General features: G+C 43.0%; 1 protein-coding gene across 2 annotated transcripts in view; it reads right to left on the bottom strand.

Annotated features, from left to right (window-relative positions):
- Positions 1 to 214: 214 nt before the first annotated feature.
- The window catches only part of RABGEF1 (RAB guanine nucleotide exchange factor 1), a 41,835-nt gene continuing 24,686 nt past the window's right edge, over positions 215 to 17,363 (bottom strand). For both annotated transcript variants that reach the window (XM_019663718.1, XM_019663717.1), the window contains exons 4-8: positions 16,042 to 16,123; positions 14,559 to 14,691; positions 11,896 to 11,987; positions 7,463 to 7,719; positions 215 to 2,558 (exon numbers count right to left, since the gene is read on the bottom strand). In XM_019663718.1, coding sequence (XP_019519263.1) covers positions 2,160 to 2,558; positions 7,463 to 7,719; positions 11,896 to 11,987; positions 14,559 to 14,691; positions 16,042 to 16,123 — 963 coding nt within the window. In that variant the 3' untranslated portion in view covers positions 215 to 2,159. The remainder of the gene's footprint in view (positions 2,559 to 7,462; positions 7,720 to 11,895; positions 11,988 to 14,558; positions 14,692 to 16,041; positions 16,124 to 17,363) is intronic.

Genomic DNA, 17,363 nt, shown 5'->3' with positions numbered 1-17,363 from the left:
TCCAAAGATTCATTCTAATCACATTTATAGTACATAAAATATCAATACTTTGTTGAGAAACAGAAACTCTGGCCATAGTATTGATGCTGACTTAAGAGAAATATAAGCCTCTACTTAAGGCAAGAGTCCGTATCTGAAGAATTCAACCAATATGAGATCTACACAAAACAATCAGTGCAACAAGTTAAAGTATGACAGAAATCAAGAGGACATCTTTAGCGGGAGGCTGATATGCATATTTTATTTAACAAACATAATGTACAATGACTAAAAGAACTATATAGTTCCAGGAGAATTAAGAGTATATATGCCTGGATTAGCACCTAGAAAGTACATAGAAAAGAAAGCAGGTTGGGGGGAGCTTTCTGTGAAAATCATTTGGGCCCAGGCTTCTAAAAGTAAATTCTTACTGGTATTCAATTCCACTCCACACGAGCTTGGTGATCAGCTGACTCAGTGAAATGCTTCATGTCTTCAGTGCTTATGACAATGGATGTGTCAGCTTCATAGTTTATATGTAAATTTAAGTAAAATATAAAGTTTTATACTTACCCTAGTTTTATTCCAAAATTACTGCACTACAAATTTGTGGTACATTATTAACAAGATATTAGGAAAGCAAAAAAACCTTTTTTACTGCTTGTGTGAACTTGTTCAAGAACGGTGCCCTGGGGATGAGTCACAAGTTCACAGGTACACTGATAACCTGCAGGGGTCACTGAGGGGAGGAGGACCACAGATGCATATCTTGGTTAGAAAAGGGCCCACACTGACCGTGGCTGCAAGGCTTCACTGAATGAGATGTCAGCTAACATTATCCTGAGCACTTACTGCAATGTTCTTTGGTTACATCATATTAACCACCAGGACAACTCCCCTGCTTACAGAATAGATTGGTGGTTCTTAACTGGGGGCGATTTTGCCCCCCACCCTGGAAACATCTGGCAATGTCTGAAGACGATTCTTTACAACCATGGGGAGTGCTCCTGGCATCTAGTGGGTCCAGAGGCAGGGGTGCTGCTAGCATCCAACAGTGCACAGGACAGCCTCTCACCAGAAAGCCCTCAGCCCCAAATGTCAGCAGTGCTGAGGCTGAGAAACCCTGGCAGGTTCACATGGCATGTGTCTGGGTTGTCCACAACGCAAAACGTACACTCTAGAGGCAAAGGAGCCCTGCACCGCATAGCTCTGAGGTTCCCGATCAGCTCTCAGCAGCAGAGCCCCTTCTCCTCTGTCCTGTGACCCAGAGCAAGCTCTCCTTTATTTACATCCAAGAGCTCAATAAATATCTGCCAAGTGAATAAAGACGGACGAGAAGCATGTTCAAAGTCTTCAACTGACTATACTGCACAGTGGCTTTTAGGACTTCAAATTACCCTGAACCTCAGTGACGTCATAGTCTCTGACTACACAGGACCTCACAGTTAGGGTTACCATACTGTTGAAGATGGAGTCCATATGTTAAGGGGAGTGTGTCTAAATACTTCTAGATTCATGTTAGTGGGGAAAACCAAATAAAATGGGGTTCAAGGCAACACTCAACACACTATTTTAAACTAAAAAGACATGAAAGGCCATGCACAGCACACACCATTCCTTTTTTTATATATTTACAATTTTACATACTTATCAATATATCTTCTATCTTTACAATTATAAAATTATTTCAAACTGTAGAATAGTGGTACCATTGAATTCCTTTAAACATACATCTTGTAGCATTCATTTGTTTATCCTCTAAGAGGCAATTATTTACCCAAATCCAAACCACCTTGAATGCCACAAAGGAAGCACATGGGAAAATCATGGAGAAAAATAGATTTAGACAAAATTTTCACACATGCCTTAAATGAATCTATTCCAGTAACTAAAATAAATAGTGCTTTATTATTGGATTGTTGGAAAAGTCATGACGCATTTTTGCAATGAAAAACATAGAAAAAATACGTCATGACTTTTCCGACAACCCAATTTTATTAAGCTTCCCCTGCCAGGAAAAAACCAAACCAAACCAAAACAAAAACAATCCCCACAAACTGTACCTTTAAAAATGCTGACATTTATAAGCAATTAAGTTATATTCTAGATCCAATGAGTGGACTGTGGTAAGAGCTAGTTACAATTTAGGCTCAAATAAATATTATCCATATACATTTTTCTCATCCTGCATAAACCTGAGGTTGCAATGGTGGAGGAAGTTTATCATTTTCAACATTTTCAGAGTCAATAGCTGCTAAAGACTGATTTGGGGGCTTAATTTCAAGTGGACATTTCTCAACAATGTCTTGAACCTCTTTTGCAATTCCATCCGTCCAATCAATTAGGTCTTTTTCAAGTTTCTTGGCTTCACTCATAATCCTTTCCTGTCGCTCATTCAATTGAGACAGGAGATCCAAGTTCTTATACATCTGCCTAACACCTAAACAAGCATCAGGAGACCAATTCTCAGATTCTTGCTTCCTGGGAGAAGTCTGGCCAGACATGTATCGATCAAAATCTTCCTGACTTAAATTCAAAGACTGAGCGTCTAACTTCTCAATGAAAGCCACGGCACAGCACTACAAAAAGAAGAGAAGGGTATTTATTATAGTCATAAACTACAAATATTCAAATTGATTTTAAAAAATCCTTTTATTATGACGAATTTAAAACAGAAGCAAAAGTAGACAAAACAGTCTAATTACCTACCGTATTTCCCCATGTGTAAGATGCTCCCGTGTATAAGACGCACCTTAATTTTGGGGCCCAAAATTTGAAAAAAAATGTATTATATAAAGTTATTGAACTCAAGCTTTATTCATCATAAAATTCATACAACTCCTCATCACTGTCAAAACTCCCAACCATTAGCTTGTCCTCATCTATGTCTGATGACGAATCACTGTCTTCATATATTGCCTCGTCCTCAGTTCCATCTATGGCATTTGAAATGCCACACTTCTTAAATGACTTGACAACGATCTCAATCTTGATATTATCCCAGGATCTTTTCACCTAGGTACAAACTTCTCCTATAGTTGGTTTCTTCACTCTTCCTGCTGGTGTCAAATTGTCCCCAGAAGACTTCATCCATTGGTTCCATTCGTCTCTCATGGCAGCTTTGAAGGGTTTGTTAATGCTGACATCAAGTGGTTGGAGCTGGGATGTCAAGCCTCCAGGTATGACGGCAAGTTTTGTTTTTTGCTCTGCAGCAATCTTCTTTGTGTTTTTTGTTATGTGTGCCCTGAGCTGATCAAGCACCAATAGGGCAGGTTTGCGTAAGAGCCCACCTGGTCTCCTGCTCCAAACTTTCTCACACCAGATCTTCATCCCATCCTGATCCATCCAACCCTTGTCATGGACATGGACCATCACTCCTCGAGGAATGTCTTCTTTTGGCATTGTTTTGCGTTTGAAAATCAGCGTAGGATTCAGCTTGGTTCCGTCGGCACAACAAGCTAGAACAACTGTATAATGGCTCTTTTCATGTCCACTTGTCTTCACAGTTACAGTTTTCACCCCCTTCTTATCAACAGTTCTGTTACTTGGAACATCAAATTGAAGGGGGACTTCGTCCATATTTGCGATCTGTCCCAACTCCAACTGATGTGTCTTCCGACACTGAATGACAAAACGATGAAATTCAAGGACCTTCTGCTCATAGCTTTCAGGCATCTTTTGGGCAAGTCTGGTGCATGTACGCATGCTTAGTCCATTCCGTTTCATGAACCTGAAGCACCAATTGTGTCCTCCTTTGAAATCAGTAACTTCTTTTTCATCAGCAATTCTTCTTGCCTCATGCTGAACCATCTCTGTGGACACAGGAATTCCAGTTGCCCTTTGCTCTTCAATCCACATCTTCAATTCCCTCTCTAAATCTGGCCATTTTGCTGACTTGCCTCTCATGGCCTTCTGCCATGGTATTTTCAGTAGGGTTTCTTCTTCTCGTAGCCAGTCTTGGGTTGTTTCTCAGTAGGAGGAGGACCAAACTTACGTTCAGCAGCACGATTTCCATTCACTTTTGCAAACTTGGATCACTTTTAACTTGAATTCAGCACTGCACGAAAATCTTTTGTGAGCCACTTCTGGGAAGAACGTGGCAAAACGTAACCTACCGTAAATATACCGGTAACAAGTGTGAAACAATGAGCGCAAAGACAACAGGTGTGAAAAAGCAGGAAATGCAAGTAAAAAAATCTACAGCCACTGTATAAGATGCAGCCAGTTTTTAGACCCAAAATTTTTTGAAATTGGGTGCTTCTTATACATGGGGAAATATGGTAATATCCACAAACTTCAGCTTCAAAACTACGAACTCCTAGCCAATCATGTTTCCTTTATGCTCCCATCTGAAACAATGCACTTCTTCCTTTAAAAAAACCCCAAAAAACACAATGAAATCTAATTACTACTCCCATGGAGTCTGGCTGTCAGAAGTTCATTCTCTTCTTGGTTGGTCATAGGTGCCAGGCCTTGCGTGGGTTGACACACCTGAGGAGGCCCCTGCAGCATCTGTCCCACACTGCTACTCCAGAGCTCCTCATGGGCAAACTCGGTAACCCCTTGAAGTTGGAGGCTCTGTCTTCCCTGCCACGTTCCAGGCAGAAGAAGCACTGTGGCTAGGAGCTCCGCGCCACGCACGGGGGGGCACGCACGGGGGGCACGCCCGGTAACCCATCCCCTGGAGATCCTACCTGCCCCACAGGGCCCACTTGGGCATGGCCAGCTACTGGGCATGTCCTCGTGGACTGGTGAGGCACACAGACTGCTGGTCTTCAAAAAGGTAGTTTAAATCATGTGGTTAAAAGGACAAGCTTTGAAATAAGATAACCTGAGTTGTCACCTGTCACTTGACAGCACAGTTGTGTGACGCTAGGAAAGTTACCTAAGCTCTGTGAGATTTCCGCATCTGTAAAATGGGGGCAATCCCGCCCAGATTTACTGTGAGAATTAAACAACACAACACGTATCATGCTTAGCTCACAGGTCTACAGAAAGCAGTGAATAAATGGTAACAATTATTAGTACAGAGATGCTAAACTAACGCTCAGTGAAACATACACCCGTTAGTTATACTTTTTTATATTGATTACATTTTTCTACAACGGGCACACACCACTTTCACATTAAAAAAAAAAAATAAAAGCTATTTCACAAGAAAAATGTGCAATATAAACAGAAAAACAGGAAGCTCTCAGAATTTCTTCTGAGAAACTCATTCACAGGGTCCTACTATTACTCACAAAAAAGCAAATATCTCTTTAAGGGGTGTTTAGCAAAGATTTGTTACAACTGATTCACCTGATGGGAAGGGCCCAGCGGAACCCTGTACATGAGCTCATACTGTGTGGAATCACTGTGCCCCTAACCTGGAGAAAAGAGTCGCCTCAGGGGATCCAGCACTCCTGGCTTACGGGATGGACACATAACTGCCACCAATGGAAACAGTGCACAGTTGACCCTTGAACAACATGGGGTTTAGGGGCACCAACCCCCACGAGTCAAAAATCAACCCATAACTTTTGACTCCCCCCAAAATTAACTAATAGCGTACTGCTGACCAGCTGCTTTACCCATAATATAAATAGTTAACACATTTTTCTATGTTATGTATTACATACTGTCTTACAATAAAGTAAACTAAAGAAAAGAAAATGTTAAAATAATCATAAGGAGAATACATTTACAGTATTTATTGAAAAACATCTGTGTATAAGTGGATCCATGCAGTTCAAACCCATGTTGTTCAAGAGTCAACTGTATATTAGAAAAGAAAAAGAAATTTGATGGAGAAGCAGTTTCAGTTTTGAACAAATTAAATTTGAGGCACAACAAACAGCTGGAAGTGGAGCTCAGCGTGAGGTCAAAATAGGTGACACAAACCTGTGGGTCATGACTGCACAGGTGACCAGCAGAGCTGTGAGCAGAGGAGACGGCCTAGGGAGAGAGGTGTACAGAGGACAGAGCCCCAGGGAATGACCCTATTTAAGAGGAAGCAGAGGCCACAAACCTACTAAGAAACAAGGAGTGCAATTGTGGAAGTCAAGGGGCACAAGCAGTCCTGGAACAAAGGAGTCTGCAAGAGTGTAAAGGAAGTGAAGCAAAGTGAAGCTTGAGTGCCCACGGCAACTGGCAGTCTCATGGGAGAGGTGGGACTAGAAGCCCACTCTAAGTCAGGCGAGAACAGGATAAAAACAGCAGGTGCGAGCACAGTTAAGGCTGCAGGTCAAGGCTCCAGGAAGCTACAGGGTGAAGGGGAACCAGCAGCCTCCTCAGCAGGCGACAAGCAGGGCTATCCTCAGATAGCTCCTGGTCTCATTTCCTACCCCCCAGCATGCCTCCATCTCCACACTGCTCAGGTTTTCCAGACTGTTTCATGTTCTCTAGACAACTAAACCCAAAAGGCTCTTCTCTAGCTGTCAAGTGCATGCTTCACTTATGTTAAGAAATATGAGTACTTCAGTCACTAAAGCTTTTTTGTGGAGTATAAACAACCATGTGTGGAAGGATGAAAAATACTGCGAATAATGGAGCATGCATCATTCCGAAAACGCATCCCCAAGTCCCTGCACCTGCGCAGATGCGAGCACTACAGTCACAGGTGGGTGAACACAAAGGCTGACAGTGGTAACAGGGCCGGGTCCAGGTTCTGAGGGACCTGATATGCTTTTGGGACCCCACTTAAAGGAAAAAAACAAACAAACACAAAATTAGGTACAAAAGTGAATACGTGCTATTTAGGATATAAAAATCAGTCACCACACGTTTCTGGAGGCTTGGAGATTCAAGGACTGACTTTTTAGACAACTGATGCAGAAAAGCGTCCTTATGTGGCCTGGCTTCCTGCCCTACCTATTTATCACCTGTACAACATCCAGCACAGGAAACGGAGCACATAAGGTGTCTTGCGGCTCAACTTCATTAGCTTGACAGTATATCTAGTCTAAGCAAACAGCAGGAGTTTGGCAGTCAGTAAAAGGAAGTATTTGCTGTATAACTTAGATAGATATACTTTAATACTGTCCTGCCTAGAATCAGTTAGCACAGCACTGTAACAAAATAGTTGAAAATCATTTCATGTCCTCTAACCTGACTTTTTATTAAAATATCTCAGTATTCAGTTCTCATACGTAACTTACAGGAATAAAATGAAAAATAAATTCTAAGTCTTTTAATAAAGGAGTCCAAGTCCAGAATGTGACTTGCTCATGGTTGGAACAAGCTACCTAAGTGCACGGCTCTCACACCCTGGACCCCGGAGAGTGGTGGCCAACAGCAGCCGACCCCTCATGGGGCTGTTTCCAAGAGTCCAGTCCCGGAGCGGGGGGGTGTTTGCATGCCTAGTCACACGTGCTCTGTGACACCAAGCAGGCATCCTCAGTTATGCTGATTCCTTAACTCAGGAGCACTAACCTGTCATAGGCCTGGGAGTGGCCTGTCATATCATGGTTCTCTCTGTCACACCAAGAAAGCAGATACTCACCAGGTTGGTGAAATAGTAGCCATCCTCTCCAGTCATCAGCCGGCTGGGGTTACAGAAGCGAGTGACATACTGGATGTTAGACTGCAGGCGTGGGGGGTTGCCCTTCAGGACGATGTAGATGAGAGTGGGTAAGAAGTCGTCGGCTGAGGCTGGCTCATTTTTGGTGACCTTGATGGCGCTGAAGACGTGCTTGCTGCACCTGGTGACGCAGGCCAGCTTGTCCCTGGGCACGCGCTTTGAATCCATCTCGATAATGTCTACAAGGCAGAAGACATAACTCCAGTGAAGAATGCCTGTGTAACAGCAGCATTAGCTACGCAGTCACAGAGGTCAGCTCGCTACCCTTTCTCCACCTGTTAATTGAGTGGATGAAAACCTGAGATGGCAAAGCCAGGAAATATGAGCTCATACTTACAGAACACAAGACCATGAGCCAGGCACCAACAGCTGGCTCTACAAGCATGTTTCTCTTCATCCTCAGAGGATGCAAGGGTACTATTATTATTAGGAGAACTGAGGTCCAGAGAAGTTGGAGGATTAGCAAGTAACGGGAGGATTCGAAAACAAGTCTATCTGACTCTAAAGCCCGATGGCAAACCGCTTATGAGTTCCATGGACAAATAATAGTCTTTTCCTGCTCCTGTTCCTCTTAATAATTGTAAAGCTCGGTTTAGAACTCAATTTGCATACTGTTTCTTAGAAATGCAGCTACTATACAAAGCATCTTTATATTGGATATCAAGATACAGGTGCTGAAGCCCATCCCATGGGGGTCCACAGTGGGTGGTACTCAGAGCGCGTAAACGAACATCTACAGAAACTTTAGGACACTTAGAACCCGCTGCTGAACTGAGGGATAAAGCAAGGGTATAAAATTAGTCTCATCAACATTTTATTTATTTCAGGAAATAATTAGTTCACTGCCCTTTACTACCACCAAGTCCCACTGGTGGGCTCCCGTATGCACACACTCTGTCACAAGGACTGGAAAGTGGTGGTGAGAAGCTGGTACAAGCTCACTGCTACAACACTGCACACAAGGGAGGGAGTGTGTCTTTGGATGCACGTATCCGCTTTCCACCTGGAACATCATGAAAGAAAAGAGCTGAGGGGGCTGAATCTGATAGCAGTTCTCGCCACGAGCAGGAATAAAAGTGTCAGATTTAGGCGGGATGGTAGTATAGGTCAGAGTTCTTTCTGCTCTCAGCTCCTATCCCTGAGGTTAGCTGCCTGAGGGACCCACAGGACCACTAGCCACGTGTGGGGGACAGAAACACTGAAGAGTGCAGAGACCTTATTTTATTATAACTTACTAATGCTTTTATTCCCCTCACTTAAACACCCTTTTTGTGAATTATATAATTTTCACTTATCTTATTATTTTTTCCCTTAATTTTTAAATTCTGTGTTGTTTTAGTGTTACTATAGCTCAGTCTATTTTTCTTTTTCTATTTACATAGAGCTTATTACAAAAAAGATATCAGGAAGATTTTTTAACATTTTTTTCTATTTCATATATCCTATTTAGCCTTTTATTGTTGCTTTTTAGTCTCTATTTTAAAGAATTAACTATTTTCTCATCCTTATTAAGTTTTAAAGTGAATAGAAAATGAGTTACTTTTTCTCTGGATGCATGTGTAGCTGCCACTGCCAAGAGGCAGGGACAGCGGGGTACAGAGAAGAGAAGAGAAGAGAAGCGGGGAACCTAGATCCAAGGCATTTCTCCCACCCTCTTCATCCGGCAGCCTGAGAGCTTTTCCGTTAGCACTCCCACCCCAAAGCACAAGACCCTGATCTGCATGGCCCTGCAGTCTGACCAAACAGGAAACTCTTCCCTGTAACAGCTGTTCTTCTAGTAGTGACTTCCCTCCCCAGTCTGCCTGCTACTATTTACTTTTCAGAGTTCTCAGACGATTGCTTTGTGTCTCCTGTCCAGGGCTGTTACTTCTAATCAGCAGGAAAGGTAGGGCTGAGTGCGGAGACTCTGTCTCAGCAGACATCTAAGATTCATCTTTAATGGAGTGTGAAACAAAGCGGCTATACTTCCAGGTCATGTTTCTCAGCCTGGGCACTACCTACCTTTGGGTTGGAAAGCCCTTTGCTGGGGGCTGTCCTGTGCACTGTCTGGGGCTTAGGGGCGTCCCTGGCCTCCACCCACTAGCTGAGCGATGTCAGCTACAATGGAAAAGGACTCATGCGGTGTATCTCTGAACAAAACTGACAGTGCTGATCAGGAGCACCTGGGACGACTTGGAGAAATTTAACTGATGTCTCCACATTGAAGGCCATTATTATAGACTGTCCTCTCTAAACACTCCCGTACTGGCAATTTTAGATCAGGAAGAAACTGATCGTATCACCTTTGGTCCTCACAGACGCAGAGTATGTCTACACTTGGATTGGCAAGATGTCAGGGCTAAAATGAGAAAGAGTAAGAAGGTTTTTAAAATGTTGAGGCTGAATTTTTGGTATCAAAAGATCTCTTGAAATTCGATCCTAGTACCCTGAAAAGTTGCACCTCTCAAATTCTATTAACAGACTGTCTATGTATTGAAATCCTCTTTCTTTAGTTCTATTTTTAAGTAAACAATCGTTGGGCACTTGCAGTTTCTGGTTTTACAAGATCTGTCCTGTGGCTTTTCAGAAGAGTCCTCAACATAAATTCCTATGAAGTACTTTAGACATAAACCAGTTGGTCTTGAACTTGTAAAAATCTAAAAGACCCACATCCAGGCTTTTGAGAGGCTCTCACCTCAATTTCTTACAATGTTCCCTGAACAAGGTAGGAGTTGGGGTGGGCCTGACCCACAGGACTCAGTTCATCAGACCTGTGACGCAGCCTATCAGAAAAGCTGTGAAGAACCAGGATGAGAGTATTTAGCTAGGCTGGTTACATTCTACAATGGGAATTAAAGAGTAATTCATTTAGGAATAGGAGTTGAAATGAGAAAACATACAAAGAGAAGCAGAATCTGAGAAAGTGGGAAAATCATGTTAACGGCAAGTAACCCAGTCCCTAGAGGGGCCTTGGAGTTGTTTCTGTGAGAGTCTGGCCTCCCTTCCAACACTGACAATATCTTAAGCAAACCCCCACTTCTTCCTATTACTTGAGTGAGTCTTTGGTTCTTATAACCAAAGGAGCCTACTTAAGAGCCTGCCTCCAACACTGTCACATCAGCTGACTCACTTTCCCTCCCAGCAGAATTAACAATCTCTAAATGAGCAAATCTTTCCAACTCTTTTCCTTAATTAGAGAGAAGTTGGACAAGGGTGGATGTCTAGGAATTCTTGATGTTTAAATGTTTGCGTTGCACTTCTGCTGAATTATCCCTATGAATAAGAAATAGGAACCTTATTAGGTGCCTATGATAGGGCAGGTAGGAAGACAGAAATGAACAGAAGGATGGAACCAACCCCGTTAGGAGGTCCCTGGCAGCTGCTCTCACATGGGGCACAAACACCATGCTTGCTCAGCAGGATACTGAGAACAAGATGTCATTAGAAAAAGGTAAAATGCCAGAGAGGGAGGGAAACTATCCCACTTATCAGAATATACACCCTGCTTCTCAGGACCATTTTAAGGAGCTTCTCAAACAAATCATGGGAAATAAATGGGTTTACGCTTTTGCCCTGAGAAACAACCCTGGGAATCAGAGGGGAGGATGAGACACCTCAGCAGAGGGAGGGGAAGATAACAGAGGGAGGGGGGAAATGGTTCTATCCATGGAGATAAAAGCTATCCCAAGATGTAAGGAGGGGCCGCTTCCCTCTTGGGTCAGCCCACTCCATGTCTCAGAGTGTACTCGCTTTTACTAGTGAACTACTTGCTGTCCTATGCTGCACAAACTCTGTCTCCTGACTGAATTCTTTCCTTCAAGAAGACAAGAATGGAGGAAAATGTCCCTCCTGGTAACACCTGTACCTGACCAGAATGGCAGAGCCACATCAATTTAGGGTACTCCATATACTTCCTGAACCAACCAGAAAAATAATTCGAAACATATCTCTGATTAACAACCAATTAGAAGCATCATTTTAATATGTAATTCTAGCTTGGGGATTACCTTGCCTCACCAATTCCTTCCCTCCCTCTCTCCGAACTTATTTTGAATGTATAAATGCAACCAAGTGTTAAGAAATTTACCCTAGCCGTATTGGACCTTAGTTTAGTTCAATACCCAAGAAGTAAGAGACCTTGGTCATAGAAAGTGAAGAGGACAAGTAGCTTACCTGATAATAAAAATGCTTCAAATTCAGGAAACTAACAGTCTTGCAAATCACTTTTTACTACATTCCAATATATCTCTGGCAGTCTGCATTTTAGAAATACTTATACTGTCTTTCTGCTCACTGAAATAAGTATAGATTTATAAAACATAATGTTAGCTTCAAGGGAAAATCATCCCAATGTAAAAGGTCTCAGTTTCACTGACCTGTAATCGCTTTCACCACCATATCAGACACTTCTGGAATTTCTTCATTAACAGGGACACAAAGCATCTGAGGTGTAACCCAGTGCAGGGCTCTACAAGAGGGAAAGACAGTAAAAAAAGAGTTCAAAGGATGGGCTGCAGTCATTCATCTTGTCATTTCCTTCAGTTATGGGGAAGTAGAGGACACCACCGACCAATGAGGTAATCTTAGGCCCAAGCATACTTCCCTGCACGTTAGCTCCGCTGATGTGCCAAAGTACCTCAAATCCTAAAATGAGGCTTCTCTTCTGCACTTATCACAAGAAAAGCATAAGACAGTTTTACTGGCTGAAATGAGGTTATACCAAGCCTTAAAAGCACTAGATACTTGAGATGAGACAATACAAATTGGTAATTGCAATATGGCCTCAGGGATAGAAAAAGACAGTCTGAGGAATATAATCAATAATGTTGTAAATATTTCTTAGGGGGCCAGATGGACCCATGTCCTGTTGGGGAGTCCACTTCATAGTCGATGTAGAGGCCTGACCACTGCATTGTATTTCTGAAGCTGATGTTGAATAATATTGTATGTCAACTATAATTATATATACATATAGTCTCGGGACATGGAGTAGAGAGTGGGAACGGATTCAATGGAATTGTAATAGATAAGCATGATACGGGGGTGGGAGGGCAATAGGTGGGGGGAGGGGGGTTGTTACTTTGTGAGGGTGAAAAGGGTAACTACTGCATTGTTCTGTACACCTGAAACTAACAATAAAAAAAATAAATTAAAAAAAAAAGCACTAGATACTTGAGAATGAAGATTTGAGAAAACCTGCTGCTCCCTGCCCACCACCATTAATGTCCTCGAGGCTCTGCCCTTGACTTCTAGGCATACCAGAGCCTGTGTAAGACATCAACCAGCATGTGTCACTCCAGCCTGAGTCACTGAGCTCCCTGATCACATCATAGCTTCACTTCAGACTTTCTGCCGCTGACCGTCACCACTTGCCTGCTTAAGGCTCTCACCCTGCACCTCAGCCCAAAGCCCATCTGGTTACTTCTGGCTGTCTTCCATCTTCCCACCATCCACTTCTCACTCCTGGTGACGCCAGGCAGGTCTACCAGTCACCAGTCACACTGCCTGGGAATCCCATTTGGAATTCCCTGGCCCCTCTGCTCCAGAAAACATCTCATCCTGCTCAGTCTTCCCTGGTCCCCAACCCTGATGACCTATTTCCTAAGTGTCTCACTGCCATTGGAATGCAGAGGACGGCCATGGAAGACTGGATGCTCTGCAAAGTGTTATCAGCCCAGTGCCAGTGGGAAGATGGGACTGGAGGAATGGCTCAATAGTGAGCAGCCTGATCAGGGCGTGGGAGACTGGTACCCACTGCCTTGATGTGGGCATTCACAGCTTCCTGACTGACAAGGTAGTACAAGGAAATGAGAAAACAATGAAATTTCCTTCGATTTCTCAGATATACATGTATGCTAAGTACATCCTAAAATCTAGGTAATTTGGCAGGTACTTTAGCTGTTACTTGCTCTCAAGGTTTGAAATTCAAGTGCCCTGTTTTCCCACAATGTGTTCTTCCAACAATTGGTAGTAAATAAGTTCCCTCTTATTTGTGGTTTCGCTTTCCGCAGTTTCAGTTATCCATAGTTAACTGTGGTCCAAAAATACTAAATGGAAAATTCCAGAAATAAACAATTCCTAAATTTTAAATTGCTATTCTGAGTCGTGTGATGAAAGCTCCTACTGTCCCACCCGAGACGTGAGTCATCCTTGTGTCCAGCGTATCTGCACTGTATACTTTACCCGTCCATTAGTCACTTAGTAAGCAGCATGATATTCTACTCCAACCATGTTTAAGGAAAAGAACTGTTTCAGTGTGTTGACTCTGGGGTGGAGTTGGACAAACTGGATTGGAATGTGAGTTGAACTGGGAATGTGTAGAGACCTCTTCCCATTATAAAGCAGTACAGCAGACCCTCCTTATCTGCAGTTTTGCTTTCTGAGGTTTCAGTTACTTGAGGTCAAACACAGTCTGAACATATTAAATGGAAAATTCCAGAAATAAACAATTCATGTTTTAAACTGCGTGCTGTTCTGATTAAATCTCGTGCTGTCACACTCCGTTCCATCTGGGATGTCAATCATTCCCGTGTCCAGCCTCTCTACGCTGTAGACACTCCCACCCCTTAGTCACTCAGTAGCCACCTCGGTTATCAGCTCGACTGTCACAGTATCACAGTGCTTGTGGTTAAGTTACCCTTAGTTTACTTAAAAACGCAAGAGTAGTGATGCTGGCAATTCAGGTATACCAAAGAGAAGCTATACGGGCTTCCTTTAAGTGAAAGGTGAAAGCTCCCAACTTAATAAGATATTGAGAGAGAGAGAGAGAGAGAGAGAGAGAGAGACAGGGACCACATTCACAGAACTTTTATTACAGTACACTGTTATAATTATTCTATTTTATTACTATTGTTAATGTCTTACTTTGTCTAATTTATAAATTAAACTTGATCAAAGGTATGCATATATAGGAAGAAACAGTAATATACAGGGTTTGATACTATCTGTCGTTTTAGGTGTCCACTTGGGTCTTGGAACGTATCCCCCACAGATAAGGGGGGCCTATTAGACAACATGACAAAGCAAAACAATCAACTACCTGATCCTCTTTTGAATAGTGAGATCTTTCTTCTCGTCATCAGTAGTTTCTGGACAGAACACATGCTTATAGAGGCGAGTCATGATATATTTCTCAATATGATCCATTATTTTCTCAACTTTCTCTGGAGGCACTGAAATATCCAAGTGGATACAAAAGCTCAAGATAAGAATGGACATTTGAAATCAAGAGTATGTTTTCATAGTACTTTCTACATAGCAGCAAACTAATTTAAACACACCCAGAAACAAAAGTATAAGATGTTATACTGAAAAATACCCTTTAAAAAATTACCTCACCTTTGGACTGCCTTTTACAGAATCCCCATTGCTTTTTTTTTTTTTTAAGATTTTATTGGGGAATTGGGGGACAAGTTTTTTTTATTTTATTTTATTGGGGAATTGGGAACAGACAAGTTGCTGTCCTTTTGTTCTTCAGTCTAGTTGTGGAGGACACTGCTTCACTGGCCCATGTTGGTATTATCATTGCGCTCTTCCTGGGTGAGGCAGATCGGTCGCCGGCCTCTGGACAGCCGCTCACGCAGGCTCCCGGCCACTCATGGTAGCTTATGGCAGCCCATTGCAGCAGGGGCTGCAGCCTATGCCGTCGCTGGCGACTCACGGCAGCCCAGCTCCAGGTTGAGCTGTTGTTCACCGTCTTAGCTGTAGAGGGCAGTGTCACTGGCCCCCATGTGGGATCTGAACTGGGGCCCTGCTGCTCAGAGCTGATGTCCCAAGCCAGCTCATAACCAATGTGCCACTTGGCCGGCCCAGAATCCCCACTTCTAACTGAAGCTGTTTTGTCAGGACCCACCAGGTGTCAGGTCTTCCTAACAAACATCCAGGTGGGAAGACCTCAGCGTGGGTCATTCTCTATCACTACATTAGGAAAGCACTTGAAATTCCCAAGACTAATGAATGCTGGCAACACTCACCCTTTCATTTTCCTGAGGTTTACTATAAAACCATAGAGATCCCTCCAAAGTACACATATGGGACAGATTTCTCAGATATACATGTGTGCTAAGTACATCCTAAAATCTAACATCAATGGAAGTCCAATTCAAGAACAATCCCTAAAAACCTAAAGTGCTAAATCAGCAGTTCTTAACTTTTTCCTGCTCCAACCCACATAAGGAATACATAACCATGTACAAATAACTCACCAAGAATATAATTCCAAGATGGGGGTTTCATTTAGAAGCCTCCCAAAGGATTTTAATTGATTCTGTCCCTACCCCTAATAAAGTTATTAAACACTGCTCAATAAATTATCCAATTGCTCTGATTATCTCGGAACAATATACCTGGTGGTATTCAAAGGCACTGCTAAGTATAAGACCAGCTACTGGAATGTTGGAGTAATTATAGGATGGGTGGGCACACCAGCCAGGCCTTCAGAGAAAGAGAAACTGCTAAGAGACCAGCAGTCTGGCCCTGTGTGACCACAAGCAACTCCTCAGGGCTCGCTAACAGAGGATTACCTTTTCCACGAGTCTGCATCCTTTCAGCCACATTCTGGTAAAAATCCTGAGTACATTCTGATTGTTCTTCAATGCTTAAATCCTGAAACAAAGGGACAAAGAGGCTGATTGGTAGCTGAAGAAAAATCAGGAGTAAAGCTTTAAATTTTATGAAGTCTCCAAAACTCACTCCTTAAACTGGTACTAATCTCAAAAGTACTTACAAATTATAGAACTCTGCAAGGGAGAAAAGCCTATCCATCAATGTTAATTATAACACCCCATAAACTCTCACTTCTTTTTATCATATATACATATTCTTACATGGGTATGAGGTCTGACAATTAAGTTCGCGAACTCATCCTAGAAAAAGTGCTACATACCTCATTGCTAAATATCACTATGGTCACCTTCTAAATACTCCCCTTGGGAAGCTATACACTGACGCCAGCGCCTAGTCCACCCTTCAAAGCAATTTTGGAACTCTTTTCCAGGAATGGCCATCAGAGCTGCTGTCGTATTACTCTTGATGTCCTGAATGTCTTCTTTTCAATATTTCCTTTATCTTCAGGTAACGAAAGAAGTCATTGGGGGCCAGGTCAGGTGAGTAGGGAGGGTGTGCCAATACAGTTATTTGTTTACTGGCTAAAAACTCCCTCACAGACAGTACTGTGTGAGCTGGTGCATTGTCATGATGCAAGAGCCATGAATTGTTGGCGAAAGGTTCAGGTCATTTTCGTCTAACTTTTTCATGCAGACTTTTCAGCACTTCCAAATAGTAAACTTGGCTAGCTGTCTAGTTGGTACAAATTCATAATGAATAATCCCTCTGATATCAAAAAAGGTTAGAAATATCATTTTGACTATTGATTTGGACTGATGGAACTTTTTTTTTTTTTTAAAGATTTTTATTGGGGAATTGGGGGGATGGGAACAGCGGTGGGGAATTGGGGGAAGGGGAACAGACAAGTTGCTGTCCTTTTGTTCTTCAGTCTAGTTGTGGAGGACATTGCTTCACTGGCCCAAGTTGGCACCATCATTGCGCTCTTCCCAGGCGAGGCAGATCAGTCGCCGGCTTCTGGACGGCCGCTTACTGTGGCTGCTGGCTACACACGGTAGCCCATGGCAACCCACTGCCACAGGGGCTGCAGCCTACGCCGTCGCCGGCGACACACAGCAGCCCAACTCCAGGTTGAGCTGTTGTTCAGCATATCAGCTGTGGAGGGCAGTGTCACTGGCCCTCATAGGTGGGATCCGAACCGGGGACCTCTGGCGTCCCAAGCCAGTTCTTAACCATCGCGCCACTCGGCCGGCCCTGGAACTTTTTTTATCGTGGAGAACTG

This window comes from Hipposideros armiger, unplaced genomic scaffold, assembly GCF_001890085.2.
Source record: "Hipposideros armiger isolate ML-2016 unplaced genomic scaffold, ASM189008v1 scaffold_400, whole genome shotgun sequence".
NCBI classification, from domain to species: domain Eukaryota; kingdom Metazoa; phylum Chordata; class Mammalia; order Chiroptera; family Hipposideridae; genus Hipposideros; species Hipposideros armiger.
This window is presented reverse-complemented; position numbering and strand designations above follow the sequence as displayed.